The sequence below is a fragment of the Molothrus aeneus genome, chromosome 5, assembly GCF_037042795.1.
Source record: "Molothrus aeneus isolate 106 chromosome 5, BPBGC_Maene_1.0, whole genome shotgun sequence".
NCBI classification, from domain to species: Eukaryota; Metazoa; Chordata; class Aves; order Passeriformes; family Icteridae; genus Molothrus; species Molothrus aeneus.
In genome coordinates, this window is record NC_089650.1 from 45,649,673 (window position 1) to 45,677,406 (window position 27,734).

The 27,734-nt window shown below is 39.0% G+C and overlaps 1 protein-coding gene across 1 annotated transcript; it reads left to right on the top strand.

The window, feature by feature from the left end:
* The first annotated feature begins 10 nt into the window (after positions 1-10).
* Positions 11-27,734, top strand: TES (testin LIM domain protein). The gene is made up of 7 exons (XM_066550084.1): positions 11-103; positions 10,854-10,939; positions 19,248-19,500; positions 20,657-20,992; positions 24,254-24,469; positions 24,990-25,148; positions 26,301-27,734. Exons 1-7 carry the CDS (start codon positions 77-79, stop codon positions 26,490-26,492), a joined length of 1,269 nt encoding a protein of 422 aa, XP_066406181.1. The 5' UTR covers positions 11-76; the 3' UTR covers positions 26,493-27,734.

The following is a 27,734-nucleotide window of genomic DNA, read 5'->3' on the forward strand; positions in this document are numbered from 1 at the left end:
GGAAGTTTGAGCGTGGCGGAGCGCGCGAGCGGAGACTCCTCCGTGGGAGCTGCCTCAGAGCCCGAGCCGCCCCGCCATGAACCTGGAGAATAAAGTGAAGAAGGTAAGGGGGGCTGCCCGCCGGGCTCTCTGCCCTGCACGCCGCTGTCCGCTCTCCGGGGAGCGGCAGACCTGCCTCGGTGCTGCAGCCCGCGCGGAGACTGCCCTGGGCTCGCCCCTCGGGTGCCGGGGTCAGCCCTTGCCGGCTCCCCGCGTTCCCGCCGGGGCCCCGTGGCAGCAGAGCCGCCTGCCGGGCAGCCCCGGTGCGCACACGGCCGGGCTGCCTCCCTGCTGCCGGCCCTAGGTAATCGCCGCAGTTGGTGTCCCAGGTGGGGAGTGCCGCTGTTCTGTCATGCAGTAAAACATGTGTTCGGTCCCCCCAATAAACCCCTGAGATCTGATAGTTGTTTTCATTTACGTGCGCTGTGTATATAGTATGAAACTTAATTTACGAGCAGCCGAGTCGCTGTTTGTGGTTATGTTAGTGATTGATTGCAGACCTGTGATGTGACTGATTCCTTACAAGTGTGTTATCAGAGGTCCTTTGGATTACCCCCTTGAGCGAGAAGCCTGGGCTTGATTTTTCTTCATTTTTAAAGGCATATTGACTAGTTAGTTGCGTCAAACTGAAGAAGAAACAAAAGGTAAGTAAAAGAAAGCGATAGGTGATCTAATTCTATTGAATCTCTTTCCAAAACTAACCATTTAAAACTTCCTATGTAAAACTGACTTCACGTGGGATACTCTTTGCTTCTAATTCTTTCACAAATTAAATGTACTGCTAAAGCACTGACTTTTTTAAAATTAAAAACTTATTCGTAGTATCTTTTTTGATACTATTTGATAAGGAGAAAAGGAGCTTCATATGTGAACATGGGTTAAATCTGTACATAACCTTCATGAATACATGAAAAGTAGTCTTTTGAAATGCGTGTTGTAGGAATGTGGGGGGGGGGGGTTTATTCCTGAATTGTTCTTCTAGCCTGCAAGAAGCTGACCTGGGGGTGGAAGTAGTTGTGAAGTGCGGAAGGCTACCTGTTAAGGCTGAATCCTTGCGGTGGGTGGCCTTGAGTTACAGCTTGCTTCAAGTGATGACACCATGTGATGTTGTCACTTGGGTGAGGATCCTGCTTTGGAGGGACTGCCTATCTCAACCCCCACTTATTTGGCCATCTGCTTATAGATGGGTGTAGCTAAGTACTATTGCTGTGTTTAGAAGCTTGTTGTGTGCACAGGGTTGTTCCCCTTCTGGACTCCTTGAATGCAATGAAAATAAGCTTCTTGAGTAGATTTGCTTGTATTTTCTAAGCACAATTTAGAACTTAAACGGGATGGCATCAAAGAGCTTGTTTGCTGGAAGCTTTTTGAGCTCCAGGAGGTGAAAGATGCATATTTGTGGAAGATAGAGCATTCTAATTCAGAATTTATATATCTAAAGAGAAAATAAATATGGGGTGTGAAATCACTGATAAAATTCTGCTGATAATGGAGTCTTAGTTTGAGTGAACTTGTAGTGGTTGAACATCTGCATGAAATTACTCCGTAATTATTGGGTAGTTGTGTGTGTTTTAAATTTATTTGACTATTTTGCTATATTTTTCCTGCTTATCTTTTACTTCTCTTCTTCATCAACTTGGAAGATTCCTGAAGACTTTTTCTGAACCTGCTCAAATAGACACAAAAGCTAGTGCCACAAAAGAAACCAGCAAAGCTCTGTTTTATGAAAGTAGTATTTCTATTCTGCTCTGCTTTAGAGTTAACATGCAGAGATGCCTATGATTTGAAAACGATCACATTTTCTCAGTTTCTACTACAAGTACATTCAGAAACCTGTGTCTGTTACTGTGCTATCTCTCTTCCCCTGCTCGAGTCTTCTCATCTTCTTTCTCTTTGTAACTTGGGTGAAGCTCATTTTCCAAGAGAACAGAAGAGGCTCTTTGAAAGTCCCTACAGGGAGAACTGGGAAGCTTTACTAGGTACCAGCAAGTTCAGTACAAAATTCTTCTTTTTTGACTACCAAAATTTATTCAATCAAAACTTCTTAAATTTTGTACACTGAATAGAATAACAGTTTCATGTCAACTCTGGAATAACTGTGTGTCTTCCTTTTCTGTCCTTTAATTCCAATTCTCAACCTGTTTGTTTTATTATCTTTTTGCTTCTCTCTTTTTTTTGGCAACTTCCTTCTTTCTTGAAAGGTGGAAGAACATTCTGAGAGGTGTCCAGTCAAGATTATCAGAACCAGTGAACTATTTGGCTTTTAGAAGAAACTTGTCCCGAGATGGAGATGCCTGTGTCAGATTTTTAGTCCATCAGCAGCAATGGGTTGCTTTACCACATGCTGTGGTTCTCACCTGTCTTTGTCTTGCACCCTGGAGCAAAACAGCTTGAGTTCTCTTACAAAATGTACTTTATGTAACCTTTTATTTTGTAGTGACTTGTACGTATTTGTTGCCTGGCAAATAACCTGGTAAATATTATGGAGTGGTGAGTAGCTAATCTGCCTGTTGGGCAAAATTTCCTAAAGCACTGGGCAGAAGAAAGCAGGAATTGTCATGTTGTCCCTAGATGAGTAATTCCATTGCATTTTTGAACTCTGAGTTTAGATGTTGGCGATTCTGTAGCCCTTGTGTTCAGCAGAGCAGAAGGAAATGAATGCCTGTTGGAGCAGCATGTGGTGTGGAGGCTCAGACACTCAGCTGGTGCTGTAGAAAAGCTTCTTCCCCTACCCACAACTGCTAATTTATAACTGTACGGGGTAATATAATGGAATGTTTTCTGTTTCTGGGAAACCTGATAGATCGAGTTTCCAAGGTGACATTCCTAAGATTTCTCTAAGTGTCAGTAATCCATGAGTCCATTCTTCAGTTTTGAGCTTCTGTACTGTCTCTTTGGAAAGCTGCTATATAGATTTATATCTACATGTCTGGGTTTGTGTGAAGAAAAAAACACTCAGAGAAAGTCTGTTTTCATTGCTGATACTAGGTTTGGTGGGTTTTTTCTCCAAATGTAGCAGTTCTGTCACAGTCTGTCTGATTGGAATTGCTTCCCTCCAGGACAAAACCACTAGGACTCCAACAATGTACCTGTTCTTCAGCAGGAAGAACTACTGCCCCACCTGCCACAATTTCTAACCCATCCTTTCAGCAGTGGATGCCTTTTTACTTTCTGTCTTGTGACAGAAAAGCAGCAGTCCTGTTTAACATACCTTTCTGAAGGAATCTTAAGGGCACAGTTTCTTTGGCTCGCACTTTTAATTTAGCTTCTGTTTGGTTTCTTTCACATGTTGTAAAACTCATCTTGCTGTCTTAATGAGTGGCCAAAGGAACCAGTACTGCTGTGTAGCCAGATGTCTCGCTTGGTCTGAATCCTGGGCTCTGGGCAGCCACAGCCTGCCAGAAACAGAAATTTCAGCATGAACTTTCTGCACTGAGCAATATATATGCAGAACATATGCAAATGTGTGGTCATGTAAATTTTGTAGTCAGTTCCCCATGCATTTTAGAGCTATTAAGTAACTGGCAAACATCTAGGCAGTGAATAGTATCTTTTTGGCTGCCTTGTGAATACTAAGTCTAAGACTTTCCTGGTCTGTTACAATTTTCCTTTTGAATTTAGGGAAAACTGTACAGTTTTCTCCTTTTTCTCAGGGGGAATTAGATTTGCTCTTGCACTTGAAGATCATGAAGATAGTGTTTGTATAAAACAATTGCACAACAGAGCTGAAGGGTAAGAACAGGAGCTCCAGCTTGAAAAGTACTTGTGCAGAAACAGACCACTGTTTCTCCCAAATACAATATATGCTGTGTTCTCAAACCTTGCTTTGAGGCTATAGGGAACATAAAGATTTAATGCTTTGTGTTGAATACTCTAGCAGAACTTTGTTCTAACAGCCTGGATTCCTGCCCTGTCTGCCACCTCTGTGATCTTGGGAAAATGAATCAGTAGGTCACGGTCCTGCTTTTCAGCCGTGCTGGCAGCACGGTCTCATGCTTCACTAGAGAAAATAAGAATCTGGCACTGAGTCTGTTCTATATAAACTTTCACAGTATAATACTTGCTTTATAAAAGGAACTTTGCTTGCAGTGGAGAAGAGGCAGGGCAGTTTGGGGGGAAGAGGTGCAACTTCTCTAGTGGGGAATTTGTGTGTGGTTATTTTTCAGTGGCGTGAGACCTAGTTTGTTCTGTTACAGTTGGAAAACCAAACACTGAGTGTTTTAGACATTGCTAAGTCAACAACAGTAATGATCTTTGATAAATGAATGGTGAATAAAGTATGTATAGGAGCAAAGTCAACTTTTCTGTGTTTTGCAAAGCATGATTTAGTAATGTCTGCTGGGCTGCACTTCCTGTTGAGGTCACTGTTTGTTTTGGTGTTACTGCTATGGAAACCTATTATAGTAGATCTTTTTTGCTGTTTCATATGTATAGTAAGATCAAGGAAATGTACTTTTATTCAGGGGTGAGTTTTGACTGAAAGTGGAAGAATTAAAAACTTTATATAGATATGAGAGGAACTACTTCAGTTTTGTTCATAATCTAAGTAACTGCTTCCTACACATGCTGTGGGGTTTGAGGGTTTTTTCCCCCCCAGCAAAGTTAAAAAATTATGTGGACAATTTTTTGGAGCACCTGTCTGAATCTACACCTCTAGCTATTTTTTTGTCCAGCATCCCTGGATAGCAGCTTGGCAAATATGGCACAGCTGAAATAAACTTTTTGACTCTTATTCTTTTTTTCCCAAGACAAAAGTACTCCCCAGGTGTCTGACTTAAATCTCTGATTAGCAAGTCAAGAAACTCCTTGAATGCAGGACTGCATGACTTTTAAGATCAGATGGACGTTTCTTCCATAGGGTATAATTATAAACCAAGTATTTTGCAGCAAGGGGCAAAATTAACTTTGAGTTACAGTATTTTGTCATAAAAGTAACAAAGATCTGATTCTGAAGTTGTTCCTGGAAAAAAAGAAAGAAATGTTTCTATTTTTCTCTAAGTAAGTAATAGTAATGGTGACTAGCAATTTTGAATGAAATTTTAGTGGTAAAAGTTGCTTAAAAATACTTTTTTTACTTCAAGAAAGTATCATGAACATGTCATGCAAATTACTGTCTTCTTCCTAGCAGATACAAAGTTTACAGTTATGAGGGTGTTGATGTAAATATCTATAATGCAGTATATTTTAAAATTGTATTTTACAATCTAAATAGATATGCATGTTTTATTTATATAAATAAAATAATACTAACTAATTCTTATGTGTATTGATTGTGTATATAGATATATGTATGCATGGTTTTTTATAGGGATATATACGCACAAACCCCCCATATATATAGTTTTTGCTGATGCCCAGAGTTGGTGGGGTTCTTTTAGGTCCTGGAGACCTTCAGGAAGAGCAGAGCTCTTAAGATGAAAGCATGTCACACCTGTTACCTAGCATCTCAAACTTGGTCAAATGAACAGGTAAGGAGTAAGGAGGCTTCTGTCATTCATGGCATTTCTGGAGTACACCAGATCTAACTGTACTCCAGTACTGCTGTGTATGTGTTTCTGGTTTTGCTGGGGAATTTTTTGTTGTTTTCGTAGTCTGCCTAACTCTTTATTTGTGCCTTTTTTTCAGTCTGAGGCTGTCTAGCTACAGCTTTTAAAAGCAGAAAAAAAGCATGCACTTTCCTGCATGACTAAAGCTCCTAAAAATGAATGTGTAGGTTTCCAGGTCTGCTTCTCAAAACCTCATGTTAGAGGACACAACTGGGTAAGAGTGCTGATGTCAGAACAAAATACATGGAGTATTGTGAAAATGCCTCTGCAGTTCTGGACGATGGATAGTGTTGTATTGAAGGTTTACAGATTGTGTTATTGTGTCAGCTGCATTCAAACTCAGCTAGTGTAATGCTGGACTTTGTGAATACAACACTTGTTTTCTATCCAGCTGAGCTATCTTTGATAGCTGTTAGCCTTTTGAAGGTACACTATGTAGCAGTGTCTTAAATATTTAAATTCTGAGATGTTTGATATTTAGTAGAAGATAACACAATAAACTCCTGTGACTTTTGTACTATCAATCTACTGCAGCTCCTTGATTTATTCCTCTGCCTGTCCAGATCATCTTCCAAATATTATTCTTGGATGCAACCACTTTTTGGCATCCTTCTTTGTGTACAAAACGGACTTCTGTACCCAGGGTTCTTAATTCCAGACAACTTTCCCCAAATCAAAACACATATTAAAAAAACCCCAGGGTCACAGTTGCCATCAATTTTAATAGATGTGTTAAAAACAAATATAAAGTGTTTTGTGGGATACTGCTCTTTGTTACAGATCAGATTTTTTTTTTCCTTCTCATACAGTGTCTGTCAGTTTTTTAAGAGCATTGTCCAGATACTCATATGTCTTTTGTAGTGATTTGTTCTTTTATCATTTTGGAATCATAAGAAGTATCATTGCTCTGTTTTTAAAGTTTAAATGCTCTAACCTAATTTAATTTTCTGTTTGTTGTGTTTCCCTGTTGGAGATGACTTCTGATAGTACAGAATATAGTGATATAGGATCAGATCTCAGCAACAGAGCATGCACAGCAGTGAGATCTCTTAGGTTTTTTGGGGGTTTTTATGTCTGTCCTGCCTGCTTTACCTACTCTGAAAGTGCCTAAAGCACATTTAGATGTACTAGAAATCTCTTGTTCTCTACAGGTGCTTTCCCACTCAAACACCCAAATAGATCAATAGTTAACTAATCTTCAAACCAGAATATTCCTAGGATTTTAGGGTAAACTAAGAATAGCTTTAGCATGGATCACTTCAATTCTGTGCTTGGGGTACCTTCAAGCACAGGAGAAAGCTCTGCAAAAAGGATAGTAAAGAGGATTTAGTTCTGATCTCTGGCTCGCTGTTAATTGTTGCAATCCATTAATGATAGCATTCTCACTGTATAGCCACGTCCTTTCAAATTCTGGAGGGATCTGTAGCACTGGAAAGGTTTTTGATCTTTTGCAGAGGCTGAGTACAAGTATTGTGTCTGAATGTCTGTGGCAGGGTGAAGCTCACCTGTCTGGTGGTACAGGAGTCCTCTTGGAGTGAGGAAGGAAAACCAGCTGGAGCCTGAGTTAATTCTGGCCTCGTGGTGGGTCTGAGGAGATAAGGAATGTTCAATAAACTTAAGAATAAATCCTTCTGATAAGCCAGGTTTAAACTATTTCTTAGGAACTGCTGTTTCTCTTACACTTCTGAACAAACTCTTAGACACTTGAATATGATCATTTGAGTTTTTAAGATGATAGTAAGCTTCTGTGCATGACTCTCTCCTTACTGTAAGGCAGCCGGCTTTTGTCACTAGATTCCAGTGTGAACTAAAATGGGCAGTCTTTCACTAATTGTCACTTGGCTGTAACCACTTAAAGCTTTTTGCCCTTGGGTGCCATGTAATCTTGAAAGCAGCATGCAGTGGGTGATCTCAGTCATAGTTATACCATCTTCTGTACTCAGGCTGTTTAAATCAGTACTGGGTGTTTTGGTAGTACCAGATGGGTTTGGTTAGCTTTTGCTGTAAAATGAAAATTGATGGTGGTAGATAGACAGGAACCTTCTTCTGGTAGGATTCAGCTGGCCTGTCTGTGCCATTTTTTTCCATAACTCCATTTATGGGGAAAATGGGTTCCCTGCTGTTCCAGACATGTATTACCTCTCCAGGGCTCAGCCTGCTCTGTATCTCTGGGTGTTTCTGCCTGCAGCTGGCCATGTTCTGCAAAACACATGGAGATAGATATGGATAGCTCTAAAGAAGCACCACACTGAAGTTTTAGGCTTTCTGAATTTCCTAAACTACAACTGAATTGGCTGCTGAAGAACAAAATCATTTCTGAGGCTGATGCTTTCTTAGAGCTGAAGGATGTCCTGTTACAGGACTCTGGAGAAGTATGTGTAATGTGCTGACTTGTGGATAACAGTAGCCTGCAGTGCTTTTGAGTTTGGCTATTTTATATCTTAATTTTTGGCAAGCAGCCCATATAATTTCTCTGTCAGAACAAAGGCTGAGGCTGTGTGTGCATCTAGAATCACATCTAGTTTGGTTTTTAGTGTGCCTTTCAGTCTTGAGCTAAACCTTTTCCATAAGGTGCCCAGACATTGTGTATAGAAAGGTAATTCCCTTCTTTCTGTTCCACAGCAAACTGAAAAACCTGTTTCAAACAAGTCTCTCATTTGCTAATTCAATTTATTTGTCTTGAGCTGCAAAAGCATTTACATAATGGTGTGCTCTTTATTTCTGGGGAGGGAATATAGAATGCTGTATTTCTAAAGAAATCTGCACTAAAACTGCTGGTTGTGAAAGTGCAAGTAGGCTGGCTGGTTGTTGTCTCTGTAGTCTGTATGTTCTGGGTGGAGCATTTAGATAGCACATATTTCCTCTCCTTTTGTTTCTGAAGAGGTTTTTTTTTGGTTTTTTTTTTTTTAGCTTAAAAAATCCCTTAAATGTTAGGAGGCTTGGAAATGATAGTTAAAATGGTTTTTGCAATTTTTTTATATTTCCTACTTGAATTTCAGATACTGCTTTGGAAATTCCTGAAATGCCAAGCTTATTTCTCAGTAGTATAAAACAGTATAACCGTTGTCACTGTTACAAGTGATCCTGTGTTTCTAAATCTTCCAATTGCAGTACTAATGAGTTTATGATTATTTCCCTTTATTCTCATCCCACTCTTTTTGAAGGAAGGGAGATCCTGAGCATAAAAAATGCATTTGTAACTGGAGTAGCAGCAAGAGAGAATGGGTTAATGTTGTCTTTTTTGGGGGGAGGGGGCAGTTTTGTTTGTTTATTAGGGCAGTGCAACCATATTTTAAGTTTAACAACTTTTTAGAGAGGATGACTTTAAAAACAGGAAAAACAACACCAGATGAAAAACAACCTGTCTCTCCCTCCTCCCCCTATCTCCCCCCCCCCCAAAAAAAAAGTTGTTTTGTGTTGCTTTAGCTTCCTTTTTCCCTTTAGAAAACATCCTGGCCAACATCTTATTCTCTTTGAGTGTGAATTGGGAAGAGTGCTCAAGGTTTTTGTGATTTGTGGTGTGTGTCTGTGTGTGTATGGGATCTCTGGGTTTCAGATGAGAAGAGTCCTATAAATGCCCATCTTCATTGAAGGTGAACTTTTATTAACCAGTTAGCTTATCAAAAGTGTAGCTGATGAAGAACTTAATCTTCAAAGTTATGCTTATTTTACATATCTACTGCTGGGTTTCAAGTTAGCACCTCCTGTGAACTCCATGAGCCCTTAGGTTGATGAAGACGTCACCATGATCACAGCCAGCTTGTATTCATCTTCCAGATATGGAAGAAATAATGTCATGTCCTTCTGTCCATCCCTGCAGTAGCTTAATAGCTGCCAACATACCTCCTTCTTCTACATAGTTCACAATCTCCAGGGTAGTTTTCCTCAGGGATGTCTGATGATTGTTGAGGCAGTGATCCATTTATTACCAAGTAACTGAAAACATGGTATTCCCTGCATTTTACCATGTGTTCTGTATTAAACAAGTGGTTTGTGAATAATCTGTTCTTTATTTTGGACAGAGACCAAATTGAAAAGTTGACCTGGTTTATATCCTTGTACATACAATAATAGTAGTATAATTTCTCTCGGTAAATGGCAAAATTAATAATAAAACTCTATCACCACATGTAATTAACTATGGCATTGTGTTGTTGCCAGAACTAAAGTTAGTACGAGAACTTGTCAGTTCTAGCTCAGTTTCTATTCATGGTAAGAGCTAAACTACAGGTGAGCTGTTTCTACCTGCAGCTAGTTGGGAGCACTCCTCCTGCTGCGTGGGGTGTGGGGATGGGTTCCTCTCTGCATGTTGGGCATGGGCCTGCATACACAGCTGTGGCCACGCTTCCGTGGTCCTTCATCTGTCTGATTTGAGAACCATATTCCTCAAAGGTTTAAAGTGCTGGAGTGAGACACTTTAATTTTACTGTGCTATATGAATGCATAAGTTATCCTGCTTCATATTTGTTAATCACCTCAAACTTAAAAGTGGCTGTTACTTGGTGAAATTTGCTGATGTGTTGCTATATTGTGTGAATACTTTTACTCTGCACTGTTGTCTGTGTTCTCTGATATTTCCTCTGCATTATGAATTGGTCATCCATCCTTTTGAAACCCTTTACATATTGCTTCTGGTCACTGGTTTTGCTAACTGTGCTGTTTCTCTTTCCTCTCAGAAAGTCAGCTGGTATGAGTCCAGCTGAAATGTCATTGTAAAAGGGGTGTGCTACTCTTAGTCACTATCAGAGTAGCCTCAAATATACTTGGAAATATTAGACAAACCACTTAGTTGTTTCCTTTATTCAAGATTAGTGCAAATAAATCTGGAGTCTGTTTATTTCTTGGTCTCCTGTATTTTGCCAAGTCATATACCGTAAATCACTTTGTCCAGATAGCTGGATTAAATGTCCTTTGACTTGAGGTCTTCTGGCCTCACTTACTCTGATTTCACAGGCTTAGGCCTAAGGAAATGCTGCCAAGAATCTGCTTCTTCTCTTGTGTGAAGTTGGTAGAGCAAGCTGGGCTGGGGAGAAAAGTACTAAGGCCACCTCTGCCTGCTTAGCTCAGTCCTGTGTAGAGGCTTGTGTGACCACTGCTACGTATATAGATATACTAGGAAGGTGTGCACCCCAAATGCTGTCCTTATGTCAGCTTAGTCAAACGTTTAATCTTTTGCTTTAGCTGTTGATTGCAGATTATAGAGGCATCAGTAAGATCATTCATGCACCATAATACTTGAAGCTGACTGTAGTCATCTTCCTCTGTACACAGATGGGCTTGGGCCATGAGGAAGGATTTGGTGCCCCCTGCTTAAAATGCAAGGAAAAGTGCGAAGGATTTGAGCTTCATTACTGGAGGTAAGTGACACTAGATGTATCCTGAGCTGTGACTCAGCACTACAGACCTTGACATATGTATGCAAATGTCTAAGTAACATTTACATTTTTGTTCTCTCTCAATTAAACTCTTAAGATGTTTTTAAAAAGCTGACACGGTTCAGGACCAGAAATTCTCAGATGCATTACAACAGAGTATTTAATCACTTGTGAACATGCATTTTATCTGTCCTGAAATGAATGGTGGTACTTCTACTGCAGCATTTGCTTTAGCCGACTAAACAATTGAAGTAGATTTGTAAAAATATCTCTTGCTTTACTGTAAGAGACATCACAGGGAAGAAGTAGGTTTTACCTCCGTAATAAAATGCTTTTTCAACTCCTGACCAAATAAATATGTAAGCTTTGATCTGAGATGCTATGTAAAATTATTTTGAAAATATTTGAAACTTTGTACACACCTAGAACTTATTTAGATGGGGAGGAGGTGTCACTTGTGTGTGTCACATAAATTCAAATAAGTTAGATAATACTGAGCCTTGGATGGTATACTGTTCCTAACTGAGTGAGTTGATGATAGCAGTAAATAGCCTGTCACTACTTTTGCAGAACTTCTATTTCATTAAGACCTTTCTTGCTTTACTGAAACCAGATGTATAGATGTATATTAATGCATTTATCACTGGCCCAGTTCACTCATAATACTGGATGTGCTCTAAGATGTAGCTTAGTAATTCTAACTTTTTAGGAGAAAGGTCCCTCTCAAAGGGAAAAGCCTGAAAATAACAGAAAAATAGCTGCTAATAGCACTAGCACATGCTATCAATGAAAATTGATGCATTTAACCAATGCTAACTAGCTGGAGTGAAAGTGTTGACATCTTACTGCAAAGCTCCCATACCTTCAGTGATTTCTTGTGGGCAGCTCCTCACAGCACTGACTCCTTCACAGCACAGCCAACAAACTCCAACTCTCTTCACAGCACAGCCAACAAACTCCAACTCTCTCCTCACCCAGCTAACCCACTCTTTTGTAGCACTCGTCCTCTTATTGGACACAGCTGTGGCCTGTTAAGGGCAGGCCTGTTCCTAATCTTTGGTGATTAGTACAGCTGCAACTCCTCAGGAGTGAGACTGCCTTCTGTACTATCTTTATTTTCTTACATTCTATCCCTTCACATGAAAGTTGCATTTGCAGTAGAATTTAGTTTTGTCTTATAAGGTAGCCTTTGTATGCCAGCTGTAGTGACATCAGGTGCTGATAAGGCCTAGGAGATTTTACATCTTTGCCCAAATATTTGACTGCAGATGAGACTGTTTAGAAAACAATCAGGCAAACAAAAACAAAAAACAGCAAAAACTTGTTATAAGTTGATACATAATCAAGAAGCTATATTCTTATTTGTAATATGTAGCTATAGAAACAACTTTACAAATAATGACAAGGACCAAGAAGTGTTTATGCACTAGTAGGTAAATGTGCAGCAGTTAATAGTTTGTCCATTGTTAGATGAGAAATTGTATTACTTTCTACTGAAAGCTCTTTTGTTCATAGTCACTGTGGCAGATGGGGAAATTACAAGTGGGGGAGGAAAAAGTCCAGTTAACTTTCTCTCTTTTTTTACTTTTTCTTAGTTGCCAATATTACACTTTGTAATTGCTAGGTTATTCTATAACATGAAATAATTTGGAATAAAAAGAAAAAAATGTCTAAAGTGGTTTATTTACATCATAGTATGATTGCAAAGTTAAAAGGTGTCGGCTTCTGTGTGGGTGTTTGGGGTTTTTTGCCCGTGTTTTCCTTTATTCACGTTGCACTGTCTTCCTGTGGTTAGGGCTCATTGTGCCAGGTCCTGAAAACATAGCTCATCAGAATATTGTCTCTCCTAGAAAAGTAAGAGTTTGTAGACAGCAGTGGATTAAAGAGCAAGTAATGAAAAAGATGTGAAAACAGTGACTATCTAGTTAAGATTTAATTTGGAAATTGAGTCCAAATAGGATAGAGCAGATAAATAAGGTGGCTGGAAGTAGTCTGAGAAGCTTCATCTAAGTGTCAGACAAATGTGGCACATACCTCTGAAACAGTAAAAAAAATGAGCAATTGAGAGGATTCAAGAATGGGTTGAAAAATAGCTGTTTCTTCAGCAGAGCTGCTAGTGGAAACAGTAAGAGTGTGAATCTGAAGTCTTAATTCAGTTCTGTGTAAAATAGTTTTCAAAGGGAAAAATATATTTATATGCTTTGCCTGATGCATATATTTTCGTAGTCCCCCACTTAAATGGAACACATTCCATCCCAAATAGCTGTTTACTCAGTGGTTAGCCTTTAAATCTGAAACTCTGTTTTAAGTAGGAACAAACTGTAGCACAAGTAGACAGAATATTGTCTTTATAACATGAATAATCAAAAGCAGTTCAAGTTTACCCACTTACTTAATTGCTACTTGTCCATAAAAGACAAGTGTTAAAGTAAGAATTGTAGTTAGAGAAATGGCTATACATTGTGAGAATAATTGGGGTAGGGATTGATGCTGGTCAGCAGCCAAACATCCATACAGCTGCTTACTCCCTGTCCCAGACATCAGGGTGGGAGACAGGGAGACAAAAAAGGAGAAACAAAAGTGAGGTGACTCATAGGTAGAAATAGTCAGTTTAATAGGTGAAGTGGTGGGTGAGCAAGCGCTGCAAAGGGAGTCACTGGCCATCTCCCACCAGCACACTGATGCCCAGCCAGTCTCCAAGCTGTAACTACTTAAGAAGTCAGAAACCCTGACTTCATCCTGTATTTCTGATTTATCACCTATTGTGATGTTATATAGCATTTAAACCCCACTGACTTGAGTCAGATGTGCCCCTCCCAGCTTCTCCACTTGCTGAGGTGGGGGCAGAGTTCAAACACGGGGAAGCCTTGACTTTGTGCCAGAAGTGCCCGGTACTAGCAAGTTCTGTCAAGGCTGTTTTAGCTAGAACTCCAAAGCACATCTCTGTAAGAAGACAGTGACCTCCACAGGATCCAGATGCAGCCCAGCAAGCGGGGCAGTAGCGGCAGCGTGTGCCGGGCGTGGTTCTGCTGCGGGCTGTGCAAGGCTGACACTGCCCTCTCCTGGGGACAGCCGAGGAGCTCCAGCACATCGCACAGCTCTTGGTCTGATAGATGAAAATGCTGTTCCTCAAAGAGCCTGCATCTATTTCTTTTTGTACTTCCATACAAATGACCCTCAGTTTTTCCTCTGGGGAGTCAGATTGTAAAGTGCACAAAAAACCCACGTGTAGTTATCGAGTAGCAGGGCTTTACAAGGAGTTACTACACCCTTCTTCTCTATACTGGTAGTATTTGGAATATATCTCTCCTGGGGTGGAACATACTGTTTTAAGACATTTGTGCTGTAAATCTTGACACACTGTATGGGCAGGTTTTATAGGTGCAGAACTATAAACTGAGGCTAGTATAGAAATGGTGGTAAACCAAGCCTTTAGTAAAATTTATTCCTAAATTTTGAAGTTCTGATAGCCTCAGTGTTGCAAGCTGAATATAAAATGGGAGATGTGGTATACAATGGTAGCTGAATGGTTAACAATTGCCTGATTTTATCTTAGTGAATAGCTTTTGCTTTTAAAAATAGCTTTTGCTTTTAAAATTGTCATCAGAATCATGTTTCTGTCCAAGTGTAACAGCAGCAGAAGGTGGAGAAGGTCTTTTTAATTTAGGTATTAGATTTATTTCAGGCTGCAAAACAACTCCCACACCTGTCCAGTGGGTCAGGCTGGATGTAAGAGATTGCTACTCAGTTAGTTAGATATTGCTCTTTGGGAATGTATTTCCCACTAGAGGGAACTATGGGACTGGAGTGAGAAGTTGCTAAAAACGGGAGAGAAGGTTGGTTGCATATATACCAGAAAGTGGTAACCTGCTAGAAAGCAGCTCTGTGGAGAAGGACCTGAGCATCCCGTGGAATACAGGCTCTCCCTGAGCCAGCAGTATGCCCTGGGGGCCAAGAAGGCCAATGGTGTCCTAGGGTGCATTCTGCATGTGGAGTGCTGTGTCCTATTCTGTGCTCCTCGGTACAAGAAAGACGTGGAGCTCCTGGAGTGGGTTTGGTGGAGGGCAGCAAAGATGATTAAGGAGCTGGAGCATCTCTCTCAAGAGGAAAGGCTGAGGGAGCTGAAGTGAGGGGACCTCATTAATGTCTATCAGTATCTCAAGGGAGGATGTCAAAAGGATGGAGCCACGCTTGGCTCAGTGGTGCCAAGCAATAAGACAAAGGGCAATGGGCAGAAACTCCTGCACAGGAAGTTCCACCTGAATATGAGGAAGAACTTTTTTGTGCAGGTGTCAGCACTGGAACAGGTTGCTCAGAGAGGCTGTGGAGTCTCCCTCACTGGAGATATTCAGACCATCTGGATTTCTGATTCTGTAATAGGAGGAGGTTAGTTGTTCTGCATGGAGGGCACAAGCCTCAGGACTTGCCAGGTCTTTGAGGATTTCTCTATGCTTGCAGCTACTGCCTCCTGTCACTAGGAGCCAGCATAGGAAGGATCATGAGCCATCTTATTTTTCCTCTCCATACACTAAAATGTAGGCAATCAGGAAGATGATTTACATTTTATTTTGGAGAAGGAACTAGAAGTTTTTGATCCTTCATGTCAGTATACGTTCAGGACACAGGAATTCATCACTAGAGAGAATGGAATCTCCATACCTTTCTTCCTTGTTCTTTCTAACTACTGAAGACCTGCTAGCAAGGCATTATCTAATATACCTCTCTTTACAATGATATGCAACTTTTCATTCCATAGATTTTGAAATTTCCTCTCTATCTTCTATGTTTTGAGTGGGAAAAGCTTTTCAAATTGCTGATATTGAGGGGGGTGGGTCGATGACATTGCTCTGATGAGGTCCTGAGAGCTGTGAAGACCAGAGCAGGAGTACCTAACACCTCCTTACTAGATACTCCAAAATATACAGTCAAAAAAATTATCTACCAGTCTATTCTAAAGAGAATTAATTAGCAATATACCTTCTTCAGAGGGGACAGTGAGTGACTAATGAGAAGGATTGTGCTGTGGCAACTAATGAAAGAAGTTAGGACTAAATTGTGAACAGTACTATTCAGGAACAGTTATCTATGTAAATATCAACTGGATATCTTTTAGTGCTGGAAATTATTTAAGAGGAAAGATTATAAATCAGGACAGGATACTTTTTTGCTCTGTTAGCAGCCATATGGACATCTTCATGTGGCTGAGATCCAGGGGGAGCGTTGGGGAGCATGGGAAATGGCAACAGCCTAAAGGATTTTCCTTCGATTTACTGAGATATGCTGATATCAGTTGTGCTTCAGCATTCTCCACAATCTTTCTGTATCATTATGTCCTGTATTCAGAGGCATAATGGTACACAAGTTCTAAGGCCTGTATTACACTTGTAACATAGCCCCTGTAACAGCTTCTTGCAAACTGTTGGCAAAGAATTATTCACTTAACTTTGAAAGAGCAAGGAGGTTAAACTAAAATGTACACAGTCAAATTCTTAATTTCAGTGGGTTCCTGGTGGGGAGGATTATTTTCATTATTTTCATTTCATCATCTCATTATTTTCGATGCAAGTATAAAGCACTGTAGTTCTACACAAGTTTTCACACTGAGTCCCAGGAAGGACCTAAGGACAAATTGTGTGCTTTCACTTCTTCACCACTACTTCTTTATGAGGAAAGCAAAGAAAAAAATCTCTCACAGATACTGCAGTCAGTGAAACATTAAGCCTTCAAGGTGGGACCAAGAATAATAACAGCAGCTGAGTCAGGGTGTTCATCTAATGGAAAGTAGAAACAGGATCTCTAAGCTATTCTGAAGGAGTACTATTAGGAGAAAGATATGCAATTTCATGACGGAACATGAGCAAAAATAAGGTGCTCTTGTGGCTTTTCCAGCACACATGAAAGTCTTAGGATGAATTCCACCACAGCTTATGGAGGGTGGTCTGGTCTCTCACTGCTGTCAGTGCTGCTTTACTGTGGTTGGATGCTGTAGTGGGGGTAGAGTGCCCAGCCTGTGTCACAGGGCAGTTGTGACCACACGGGCGATACAGCAGTATGAGCTGTTCTGACTGAGGTCTGTCGTGCAAGCAGAGCAGTTCTGGACAGCGCGATTGTGCTTCAATTGTGTAAGGCTGTGCAGGGAGCCCAAGAATGTCTGGTCTTCACCAGTGTTATTAAATCACATCCTATCAAGACACAAGTCTAAAACTGGAGGTTACTGTTGCTAAAGATTTAAGTTGTAAGAGTAAATAAAGTGTTTAGTGTCATCATTTGGATGGACAAACTGCTTCAATTCCAGTGGCATATGTGCTTTGAGCCATAAAGCTGCGTGGTGATCATGATGTAAATCACTAAATCAGCAAAATGCAAGGTCTGATTCTGTCACCTGGTATTAGATCTCAAAAAAGATATGACTGAGAATTGGTAATAAGGTATAATCACATGCATGCCATAAAAGATGAGCAAAGTGAATATGAATTGCTTTATTAGTATATTAAATATTCTCTAGGTATTAGCTATGTAAAGGACTTGTGTAGACAGATGTTGAAGATCTTGCAAAATTTTATGTTTTGAGTGCTTGAGATGCACAGTAAAGCTTTCAAGCTTAGTGGGAAATGCTAGTTCATGCTTGAATGTTGTGGTAAACTGGGAGATTGCAAAGTGAATAGTATATAGTAGCTATTCAGGTAAGCATCAGCTTTGAAATTCTGCACATCTTTCCTGTTGTGGAAATGAGTTGGAGGCTGTCAGACAATCTACATCTCAATTAGTTATCTCTTTAGGTATTTGTGTTGCAAAGTGAAGTCCCTTCTACTTAACATTCTTATTTTGAATGAGTGGCTCATTTTTAGAGTTTAGGTATTTTTATTTGGAGTGGGCTTTAAAACTTAAATTACCACAACATATGTTTTCTGTGTAACCAAATGCAGCATCCACCACACACTGAAATGTTGTTACACCACATCCTAAACTGGTGTCCATATAGAGAGCATATGTTTGTGGCTGGCTGTGTATCACTTCAGGTTGCCAATTTAAGGTCCTCCTTCCTTTCCCATTACCTCAGGGGCTTGCTGTAGTCATGGCATGTTCTTGTTGTGTTCCTGTGACATATCTTGTGACACCTAACTTGCCTTCAAGACTGTATAAAGCAAGATGCAGAACAATGTTGGAGTTTGATGAGTTTTGGCAGGCAGGGTTCAGAAGCATTTTATAGCTAAAGTTTATGCTATTTGTTGTATGAAGGATAAATAATGGGGTAAACCACTACTCATTTCTCTTCAAACTCCAGAGATCCAGAAGGTTGATATGTTCTCTTAGTCTGTAATAAGAACCTTTAGTTCTTGTTAGCTCTCTGATTTCTGATTTAGCTTATTAGCTCTCTGATTTCTGGCTGACTGCTTATAACTGAAGTTCTGGAGACACTGTTAATAAATAATGAACTAGCTTGTCTAATCCAAGGTTCTGTTCATTATAAGTGAATTGTTTAATTATGCTTAAGGTAACAAATTACTTTCTAATATTCGTTAGCCAAAGCAGTTGAAATATGTTGTATATGAAAGAATATAATTTGTATCCAAGGAAGTAGATATACTTCTACCTTTTAAGGCTGTTTTCTGTGAAAAGTCTCTCTACAGCTTGTGCCAGAGTACCTCTGACTTGGTTCAGAGCTGTTTTGAAAGGCTTTATCCATATAAGCCTTTAACTTTTCTTTCATCTTCTCTTTAAATTCTGTGCTTTGAACAGAACTTGATGCAATTACACTTTTCATATGTCTGTATGCATTTTCTTCCTTTCTTGGAAATATTTGTTTCCAGGCGATAGCAAACCGGTGATAACCAAATATCATGCATACAGTGAAATACATATGAAGAAAATAGTACAGTGCATGTAACTTTGAATGTATGAAGAGCAGCTGAAAAACTAAAATCTCAAGCAAATGATAACTCAATGCATCAACATGATTTCGCCAGCTATCTTATAATAAATCTGGTAGGTGACTGATAATGGATATGTATGTGTTTAATCAGTATTGAGATGCAACTGAAGAAATCACATAGCTTCATATTAAAATTGGATTCGTGTAGTTGACTGATATCTATCTGATAACAGTATCTGTAAATAAACAATGTAAATAATACAACAGGACACATAAAGGAGGTGTTTGACATATTACAGAAAAAGTGTATATTTCCTAAACAAAGCACTGAAAACAAAGGTTTGGGTTCCTGGTGATGTTACTACACACCCAGATGGTGTGAGATTGTAATTTTGCTACTGTTTCCATGAATTTCAGGAAAATATGCCGCAACTGCAAATGTGGCCAGGAGGAGCATGATATCCCTTCAAGCAGTGAGGAAGATCGGAAAGTAGGGAAACTCTTTGAGGATACAAAATACACAACCCTCATTGCAAAGCTGAAGAATGATGGCATTCCCTTGTATAAACGCAATGTGATGATACTGACCAGCCCAGTGCCAGCCAAGAAGAACATAACCATCGATACTGTGACTTATGAGTGGGCTCCTCCTGTTCAGAATCAGACACTTGTAAGTCCAACTCACATTTTTTCATGTTCAAGTCAAGAGCTGGTGGGAGATAAAGTAGTAGAGCTTACTGGAAGGATAACTATGCCTCTTGTAGTCTTCCTTTCTTCCTCCTCAAAAGTGAAAATATGGTGACTGTTTAATGAGTCTCGCATCTCTCATCTTGCTTTGTGGAAGTTTTTCTATAGAAATTCTAGAAATTCTTAAAAACCTGGGGAGGTGAGGTTTTTTTAATACATAGGATTAAGAGTTATCTATTAAGCCACTGGAGTCCATTTTCTGTAGCCTGCTCTCTTTCTATTTTTTTTCCTTATTTTTTTTCCTTTTTTTTTTTTTTTTTAATAAAGTTAAAATATTTGCATGGAGTAGGCTCAAAGAAAAAAAAACAATACCCAACACCACATCAATTTATATAATTGTTTAAAGTTAAGAGGAACACTTAGTCTTGCTTATAGCTTTTACTGTATATGGCAAGAACAAGGTCAGTGTTGACATCTAAAAGAGCAGCTCTCTTCCAGTATATTTTCAGCTGAAGTAGATGAGATGGTAGATAGCCTTCTGAGGATTTGCTTCACTTTTCAAACTTTGATTGCTAATTTATTGTACCAAAATGTTGTGCAAGCCATGCCAGAATGACATTATCTCAAATTATTTCTTTTCAGTGAATTAATCAAACCTTGTGCATCTAAGACTTACTTAACATTCAGTTACCAATTTGACTTTTAGCCTTGTCATTACTTTATTTAAACTAGGGCTTCTTTTTTTCCCCTTAATTTAGCTAATTTCTTCAATGGGCTGTATGCCCCAAGCAGATTATTTCAGTTTCTACTTTTCTAAGACTATACTTATTATCAGTGTTCATAGATAGAGACAAGATGCTGTGTAAATGTTATTTATTCAGAGAAGTAATAACTCTTTTCTCTATGTTGTAAAAGGCTTAAAAAGGAGTCTTTCTCTTACTCTGGGAAGAAGCCAATTAATGCATCTGCTGTATTTTATCTCCATTACCTTTTCAGGAGCTTAATGTTTATGGAAAAATCCTTGTTTTTGACAAATTTGGCTGTCGCTAAAAACGGTAGAGGTTAGTTTAGTTGTGTTTGCTTATGAGAATGGGTGTGTAGCTGAAGTGCCATCTGATGTGTGATTCCTGCTGATTCAGGCTAAGCAGTACATGCAGATGTTACCCAAGGAGAAGCAGCCCGTGGCTGGCTCGGAAGGCGCGCAGTACAGGAAGAAGCAGCTGGCAAAGCAGCTGCCTGCCCACGATCAGGACCCTTCCAAATGCCACGAGCTTTCTCCCAGTGAAGTGAGGCATATGGAGCAATTTGTGAAGAAGTACAAAAGAGAGGCACTTGGTGTAGGAGATGTCAAGCTCCCTGGGGATGTGGAAGTGAAAGCTCCTGATGAGAATAACTTGAAAAATGGTGGTGGCAGAGGTACCTCATCTGCTGTTGGAACAATGGAGAAGTCCCCAAATCAGAAAGCATCTCAATATGTAAGTATAAGAATGGAAAGATAAAGCAAGAAGGTATATTATCATCTGAGTGTTCTTTTTGCTCATTTTAGCCCAATTAAATTGTTTATTAGTTTGGAGTAGCAAAAATCTGGGGAGGGAAAGAAGGAACTGGAAAATGTAGTGAATGTCTGCACAGAGCCATGGTTTCTGACAGTATTTAATTCATTGCAGCAAATAACTTCCTAGGTGACACTTTCATCCTCAGTGCAAAAACATGTTAGCTTGGAGATAGTATATTAAGGTGGCTTTTACAGAAAAATAATCAAGAAGTTTGTGTCATCTTATGGACTAATTGTTACATTCTTCTCCTCTTGAAGAGTTAGTTTAATTTTAGAAGCTTGTTTTCTCCTCTTTTTTGGAAGAGCACTAAAATTACCCACTTGTCAAATTGTGTTTAAAGTGAAATTAAATTAAGGAATAATAAAGTAACATGTCTCCATCTTGTGTCCAACAATTTGAACCATACAATGGCTCTTTTGACTAGCCTTCTTTTCATATTCAGCTTCATTTTCTTATCTGTGTTTTTTGTCCTTTGGCATCTGATTTCTCCTTGTAATAGCCCAGCAAAAAACAAAAGTATATAAAACTACCCAGTTTTCATTGATATTTCAAAAATTGTATCCTTAATCAAGTATTTCTGAAATAACTACTGCTGTGCATATCTCAACTACCAATTACAAATTCAAAATAGGGGTAGGATTACTGAAGGAACATTAAATGAGTTTAGTGGAGGTAGACATTACTTAGGAGTGTCAAAAGCTCTACTATAAGTTGATTTCTAGAAATGTTGCTATTATTTGTATGAATCCTTAAAAATATTTGTCTGCAGGTTGCTTAGAGAAAATTAATACACAAGTTCTAGATGAGAAAAAGGTTTGTTTAACATTGGTTGTAGAATTTGACTTTTGCTATTATTGGGGGGTGTGATGTGTTTTTTGTTGTTTGTTTCTGAATGACAGTATATATGACTGCTGGTGCGAAATATAAAATCAGCACTTAGATTTTAGCTTTGGACATGGCCACTTACCCTAAAAGTTTTCAAGCTGTGCCATTTGGTTACCTGTAGCTTTTTTTGCCTTTTTTTTCCTTCATTGTCTTGTTATGGAGAATCTAAGAAACAAGTTATTTTACCATGGCTTGATTAGGTTACTGTCATTTTGTCTTATATCAGCCTTTCCTGCTGGTTTACTCTAGTTTCACAGCAGCAATTCTTATCTCCTCAAGGAAGACCTACAGAAATGCACGTCCTGCATTGTACCCTGCTGGCCAACTGCCTTGGACTATAAGAAGTCAATAGCAGGAGGCACTCTGTCCTCATGAGTAATTGTATCAGAAAGTGCTTTGTTTTCTACATTACACCTGTTTATCACTTCCAAACTTTTCTTACTCTAGTACCTGAGTATTCTTCCTGCAGTTTAAGCCAAGCATATGTTATCACTGTGGGCTGTGATTTGGAAAGAGGCTTGTAGGTGCTTGATAGCATAAAGTGAACATTTGGGTTTCTTATCTGTTGTTAGGTACTGAGTTTACACTGGGTGAAATAATCAGGATTTAGATATGTTATTTTTAAGTATTTGTGGGGGGGAGGGTCTTATTTTTGCAATGAGACTTTGTTTCAGCTGTATGAGTTAGCATTATCTCAACTACTTTTTAACAGTTCAGCATCAATTGATACAGAAGATCTCTTAAATACTTAGCAGAAGAATACCATCCATGTCTACACTTTTTTTATTGGTTCTGCATTTTTGCTCGTCAGATTTTCTTGTACGTTGTTTTTCAGACTGAGTTTGAATGCTGTATTCCTGTAGCTGTGGGAAAAAGAATCTCTTGAAAAATTAATTTTCATTATAGGAATAGCCTGCACTTCTTTGAAACCTGATAAAAAATAGAAAAGCAAACCAAACAACACTAACAACGAGGTCTCCACTATTAATGTAAATATACCTATAGTAATTGTCTCTGTGTTTATAAATACAAAGCTTTTTCACCATGACTGAAAGCTGAATTAAAGAAAAATATGTACTTAGCATATTTTCATCTTGTAAAGAAGGAAATTTTTCTTTACCTTTTAACCACCAAAGCTGGAGATGTTGTAAATGGTAGGCAGGTGAATCACATTGCCTAGACTTGGGTCTAGGCAGCTACTTAACCTTCCAGTGGGCTTCTCTTGGAGTATGAGGTCCAAAGTTGAAAGGTCAGAAACCTTTATATATGAGTATTTTTTAACTTTTCCTTTCATTCATTTCCCTACCTTCTGTTTCTGTTCCAAGTTGTTCTTCTTCTTTTGGTGGCTTTCTGTCTATCTTTTGAAATTGTCAGGCATCTGGGATCTGATCAATCTGCCTTGTAGCCAAGGCACTTTATACGTATTTTATTTTTATATGCACACACAAAGCCATTTGTGGCTGATGTGAGTCATAGAGGAAAACCTTCCCAGGATGTTCAGCCCAGTCCACGGACCAGCTGGAGTGCAGGAAATGCCAAACTGGTGATTAAACTGTAGATAAAAAAATTTTGCTTCAGTAACATAAATCATCTGTGTTTTTTTACTTGATGGCACAACCCCCTCTGTAGGCAGGTATAGGGCAGATTGTGATGTCTCTGGAACTATTTGTAATGTAGCTGTGTATGTATGCTTCGTAGTTTATCCACAGTCACTCTCTTGTCCTAAAATCATTAATCACAGACTGTTGGACAGCAGCCATGAGTGACTAGCATCCCTAGAACATGGCTTTAAACAGAATTAGTTTGAAATATTCACTAATTTTTTATTTTGCCCACCTGTGATGCAGATATGGCTTGGTCTTCTCATGACCTATAAGTGCAGCCATTTCCTTGTCATGCATTCTAGTCATAGTTGGTTAGCTTGGATGGAGGATCATTATTCTGTCCTTGTTCCTAAGCATATAAGGTTTACAGAGCATAACATGAATTTTAATTGCCTGTTGTTTTCTTTAAACACCGGACTGCAATTGCAGAATGTGAATACAGCAAAGTACAACAATCCCTTTAAGGAGCACTAATGCTATGACAGTGGAATGTGCATCATCTTGAATGGCTTAGTTGAACCTAAATTACAGTACAGGTATATCCCAAACCACTGCTGTCTACTCATGGGATTAAACTAATGCTTTAATTTCAGTCTGGAAAGATGGAATTTATTAAATATATTGATAGTATGTAATTTTTATAAATATAGCTCTCAAAGACTTAATTAACTTGGTGATAACGTCTTTCCAGTCCTGCTACCACTGCAAACTGAACATGAAGGAAGGTGACCCAGCTGTCTATGCAGAACGTGCTGGATATGACAAATTGTGGCATCCAGGTTGTTTCGTCTGTTGCACCTGCGGTGAACTTCTAGTAGACATGATCTACTTCTGGAAGAATGGTAACCTGTATTGTGGAAGACATTATTGTGATAGTGAAAGACCTCGCTGTGCTGGATGTGATGAGGTAGGAAATATCCTAGTGTCCTTCTTCTAGTTCAAAAGTTTGATCTCCTGATAAGTGTTGAGGAGTCTTACTAAAACGCTTCAGTGCAGGAAGATGGTATGGCTTCACCAGTATAGTTGATACTTTAGTTACAAAGAACTGAAACCAATATGGACACTGCACATTCAGGAAAACCCGTAGTTTGCTTTGGATTTGGTGCTGATTTTGCACAATCTCTAGGGACATAGGATGTGATACATGAGGGCAAATTCTCCAACAAGTCACACTTACATAGTTGTTTCCTTATCAGGGACACTAGGGGCCAAACTGACCCTGGGCAGCAACAGGGAACAGCCCTCCTGGGGCCTCTGGCTTCTATGAGCTCTTGGGAGCAGCATGGAAGCTTTTGGGCAAGCAATGGTGGAACTACTGGGAGTTCCTTGCAAATCACAAAACATCTAGAGGCTAGGTTTATTAAAAGGTACACTGTTCAAATGAATGCACTTGTTCACTTTTACACTTTTTTGTGTCTTCCTCCTAGCTAATATTCAGCAATGAATATACTCTCGCAGAAGGGCAGAACTGGCATCTGAAACACTTCTGCTGTTTTGATTGTGATTGTGTTCTGGCTGGGATAACCTATATAACAGTGAATGACAAGCCAGTCTGCAAATCCTGCTACATGAAGAACCATGCTGTGGTAAGGTCCTTACAGATGTCTTGGTGTTGTGAAGGAAGGGAACATAAGTCTGTGGAGCTTCAAACTCTTACTTTTTCTCAGTCTGGGAGTATGTGAAGAGCATAAATTGAATATTTAGGCTTGAGTCAGTCATCTTCCCCTTCAGGAAAAAATAAACCAAAACCCACAACTTTAGGCAGGCAAATGACTTCATAAACTTGAACAAAAGACACTGCTGGGGTGGAGGGGGGGAACCTGTTGGGAGAACACCTTGAACTTAGCCAGTGGTGAAGCAGGATTTGGTAACAGGAATAAAGTAGGTGATGCTGCTAAATGTTTATCTATTGTAGTTCATTGAGCCAGATGGGAATCAACTTCAGCTGCTGCTAAGGGCCTGTAGTTAAATACTGCAATCTAGGTACTTTTGTTTCATTTATTTCTACCCACACATGTTAAAAAGGAGAGTGATTGACAGGATAAAGCTAGAAGTTTGGAAAAGAATGCTAGTTCTTGATTCGTGGTTATGCTGGAAACTATTCTGAGATGATGGTCCATTCATATCTATAAGTTAGCTAGCTACTAGTTGGGGGCTCAGTCTAATGTGCACCTAGGTAATTTATATAGTGAATGGAGAAAAAAATGGTCATCTCTAGTTGGCAGTTAATAATATTCTGAGGTAGGTGTGAGGATTTGGTTTTTTTGGAGAGGCTTTTTTTTTCCTCTTAACTTTCTCAATCTAAATTACAATTTGTGAACAACCAGATTTTAAGATAAATGCATTCAAGACTTCCTAGTAACCCTTAATTATTTGGCATAACCAAAGAGCTGTCAATGCACAGGAAGATTTGTAGCTAATCTCTTTCTGTGCCGTTTGACATAAAAGGTTTTTATGATTATTTGGGTATTGGGAAATCCTAACCATCATAACTGTCTAAGCTTAGTCCCAGCAGCAAATAAATTGCATGTTTCTTTTATTATACTGTGCCTTCAGCTGAATTCTAATCAAAACACTTCAAAAATAAAGAAAAAAAAATCAAAAGCTGGAGACTTTTTTTAAAGGCTTCTTTTAACACTTGTCTCTCTCCTCCAAAAACATTTAAGAGTTCCAGGTTTTATTGCACTTGAAGAGAGCATGTGTGTGCTTCCTTTCAGTGTTGTTTTATTTCTCACCAGATCTGCCAAGGCTGTCACAATGCCATAGATCCAGAGGTTCAGCGTGTAAGCTACAACAACTTCAACTGGCATGCTAAGCGGGAATGCTTCCTGTGCTCCTGTTGCAGCAAGTGTCTCATTGGCCAGAAGTTCATATCTATGGAAGGGATGCTTTTCTGCTCAGTGGCATGTAAGGAAAAGATGATGTCCTAAGAGAAGACATGCACAGAACTAATCAAGTATTGCTGTGTTCCAAAGGCTCTTGCATTTCTACTGTAAAATATAAAGTGTCAGGGCATTTAAAATTATTGAAAGTATTAAATAGCATTTCCCAAAGATTTTTTTTTTAATGTCTAAAGCTTCCTATATAGTCCTCATTTCTTAGCTATAATAATATTTTCTCTTTTAAAATACTGTTTCTGAATCTCACTTCAAATTATTTCATATCACAGAACTGTAATAAAAAATGTGTTATAAACCCTATACATTCTAAGGGAGCTCTTCACTGTGAAGAATCTTTCTGCTGTATCTTGCTAATCGAACAAGAAAATGTGAAAATGCTCCAATTTATCTTGTTTTGTATCATAAATGTAACTCTTCCACCTCTGGTTTCACTAATTTATCATTTTTATAGTTTTTCTGCTTTCATCAAGCACTTTAGACGAAATGATCGGTTTTGCTGCCATGTACAGCTTTGTTTTCCTGACTTCAAGTATGCAGAGTGAATGACACTTAAAAAAATTTGCCTTTAATAAATTCTTTAGGTTTGACACATGGGTTCTTGGGGGAATAGTGACTTCTCATGTCTAGTTTTGAAAGTAACTCCACAAGTAGAAAAATGTTGGCTCATGTTCATGCCTGGAAAAGCTTTAATTTTACAAACACTAAAGTTATGTTATAGATTGGGGTGGGGGGGTGTTGGTGTTAGAAAATAAGAGCAGGTCTTGCTTAGATTAAAAAAAAATTGCCAGAAGTAGTGGGTGTCACTTTTAGCCTTTCAGAACTGGCTTCTGTTTTATATCATGAATGTTCTTTCCTAAGTTGTGCCTTCTATCAAGAGGGATGTGGCACATAGTACTGTATGCATTTCCAAGAATGTATTTCTGCAAATGGATACTGCTTTTGATTTCCAAGTTCTGAACCAAAGCATGAAGAAGTCTTTCCCAGAAAACTTCCAGTATTTGAGTGAAAAAATTCACAGCTGTGTATTAGCTTTGCTTACTAGATAAACCAAATGTGTGGCTCTTTCTTTTATTTAATAATTATAGACCTACAGTGAAGCTTCTTAGAGATCTTTGTGCCAAACACTGAATGGGGAGTCTTTGGCCTGAAAAAAAATAATAAAATAATTAATTTTTAAAGAAAAGTCTATGCAAGTCTTATGTTCGGTTCTTGTAAGTTTTATGGTGATTGTATTGTAACACCTATAAATAAAATTAGTGGTTTTCACTTAAA

Coding starts and splice junctions, on each gene's coding strand:
- TES (XM_066550084.1), top strand. CDS start 77: ATGAACCTGGAGAATAAAGTGAAGAAG. Junction 10,940..19,247: donor TTTGAGCTTCATTACTGGAG/GTAAGTGACACT, acceptor CATGAATTTCAG/GAAAATATGCCGCAACTGCA. Junction 25,149..26,300: donor ACATGAAGAACCATGCTGTG/GTAAGGTCCTTA, acceptor ATTTCTCACCAG/ATCTGCCAAGGCTGTCACAA.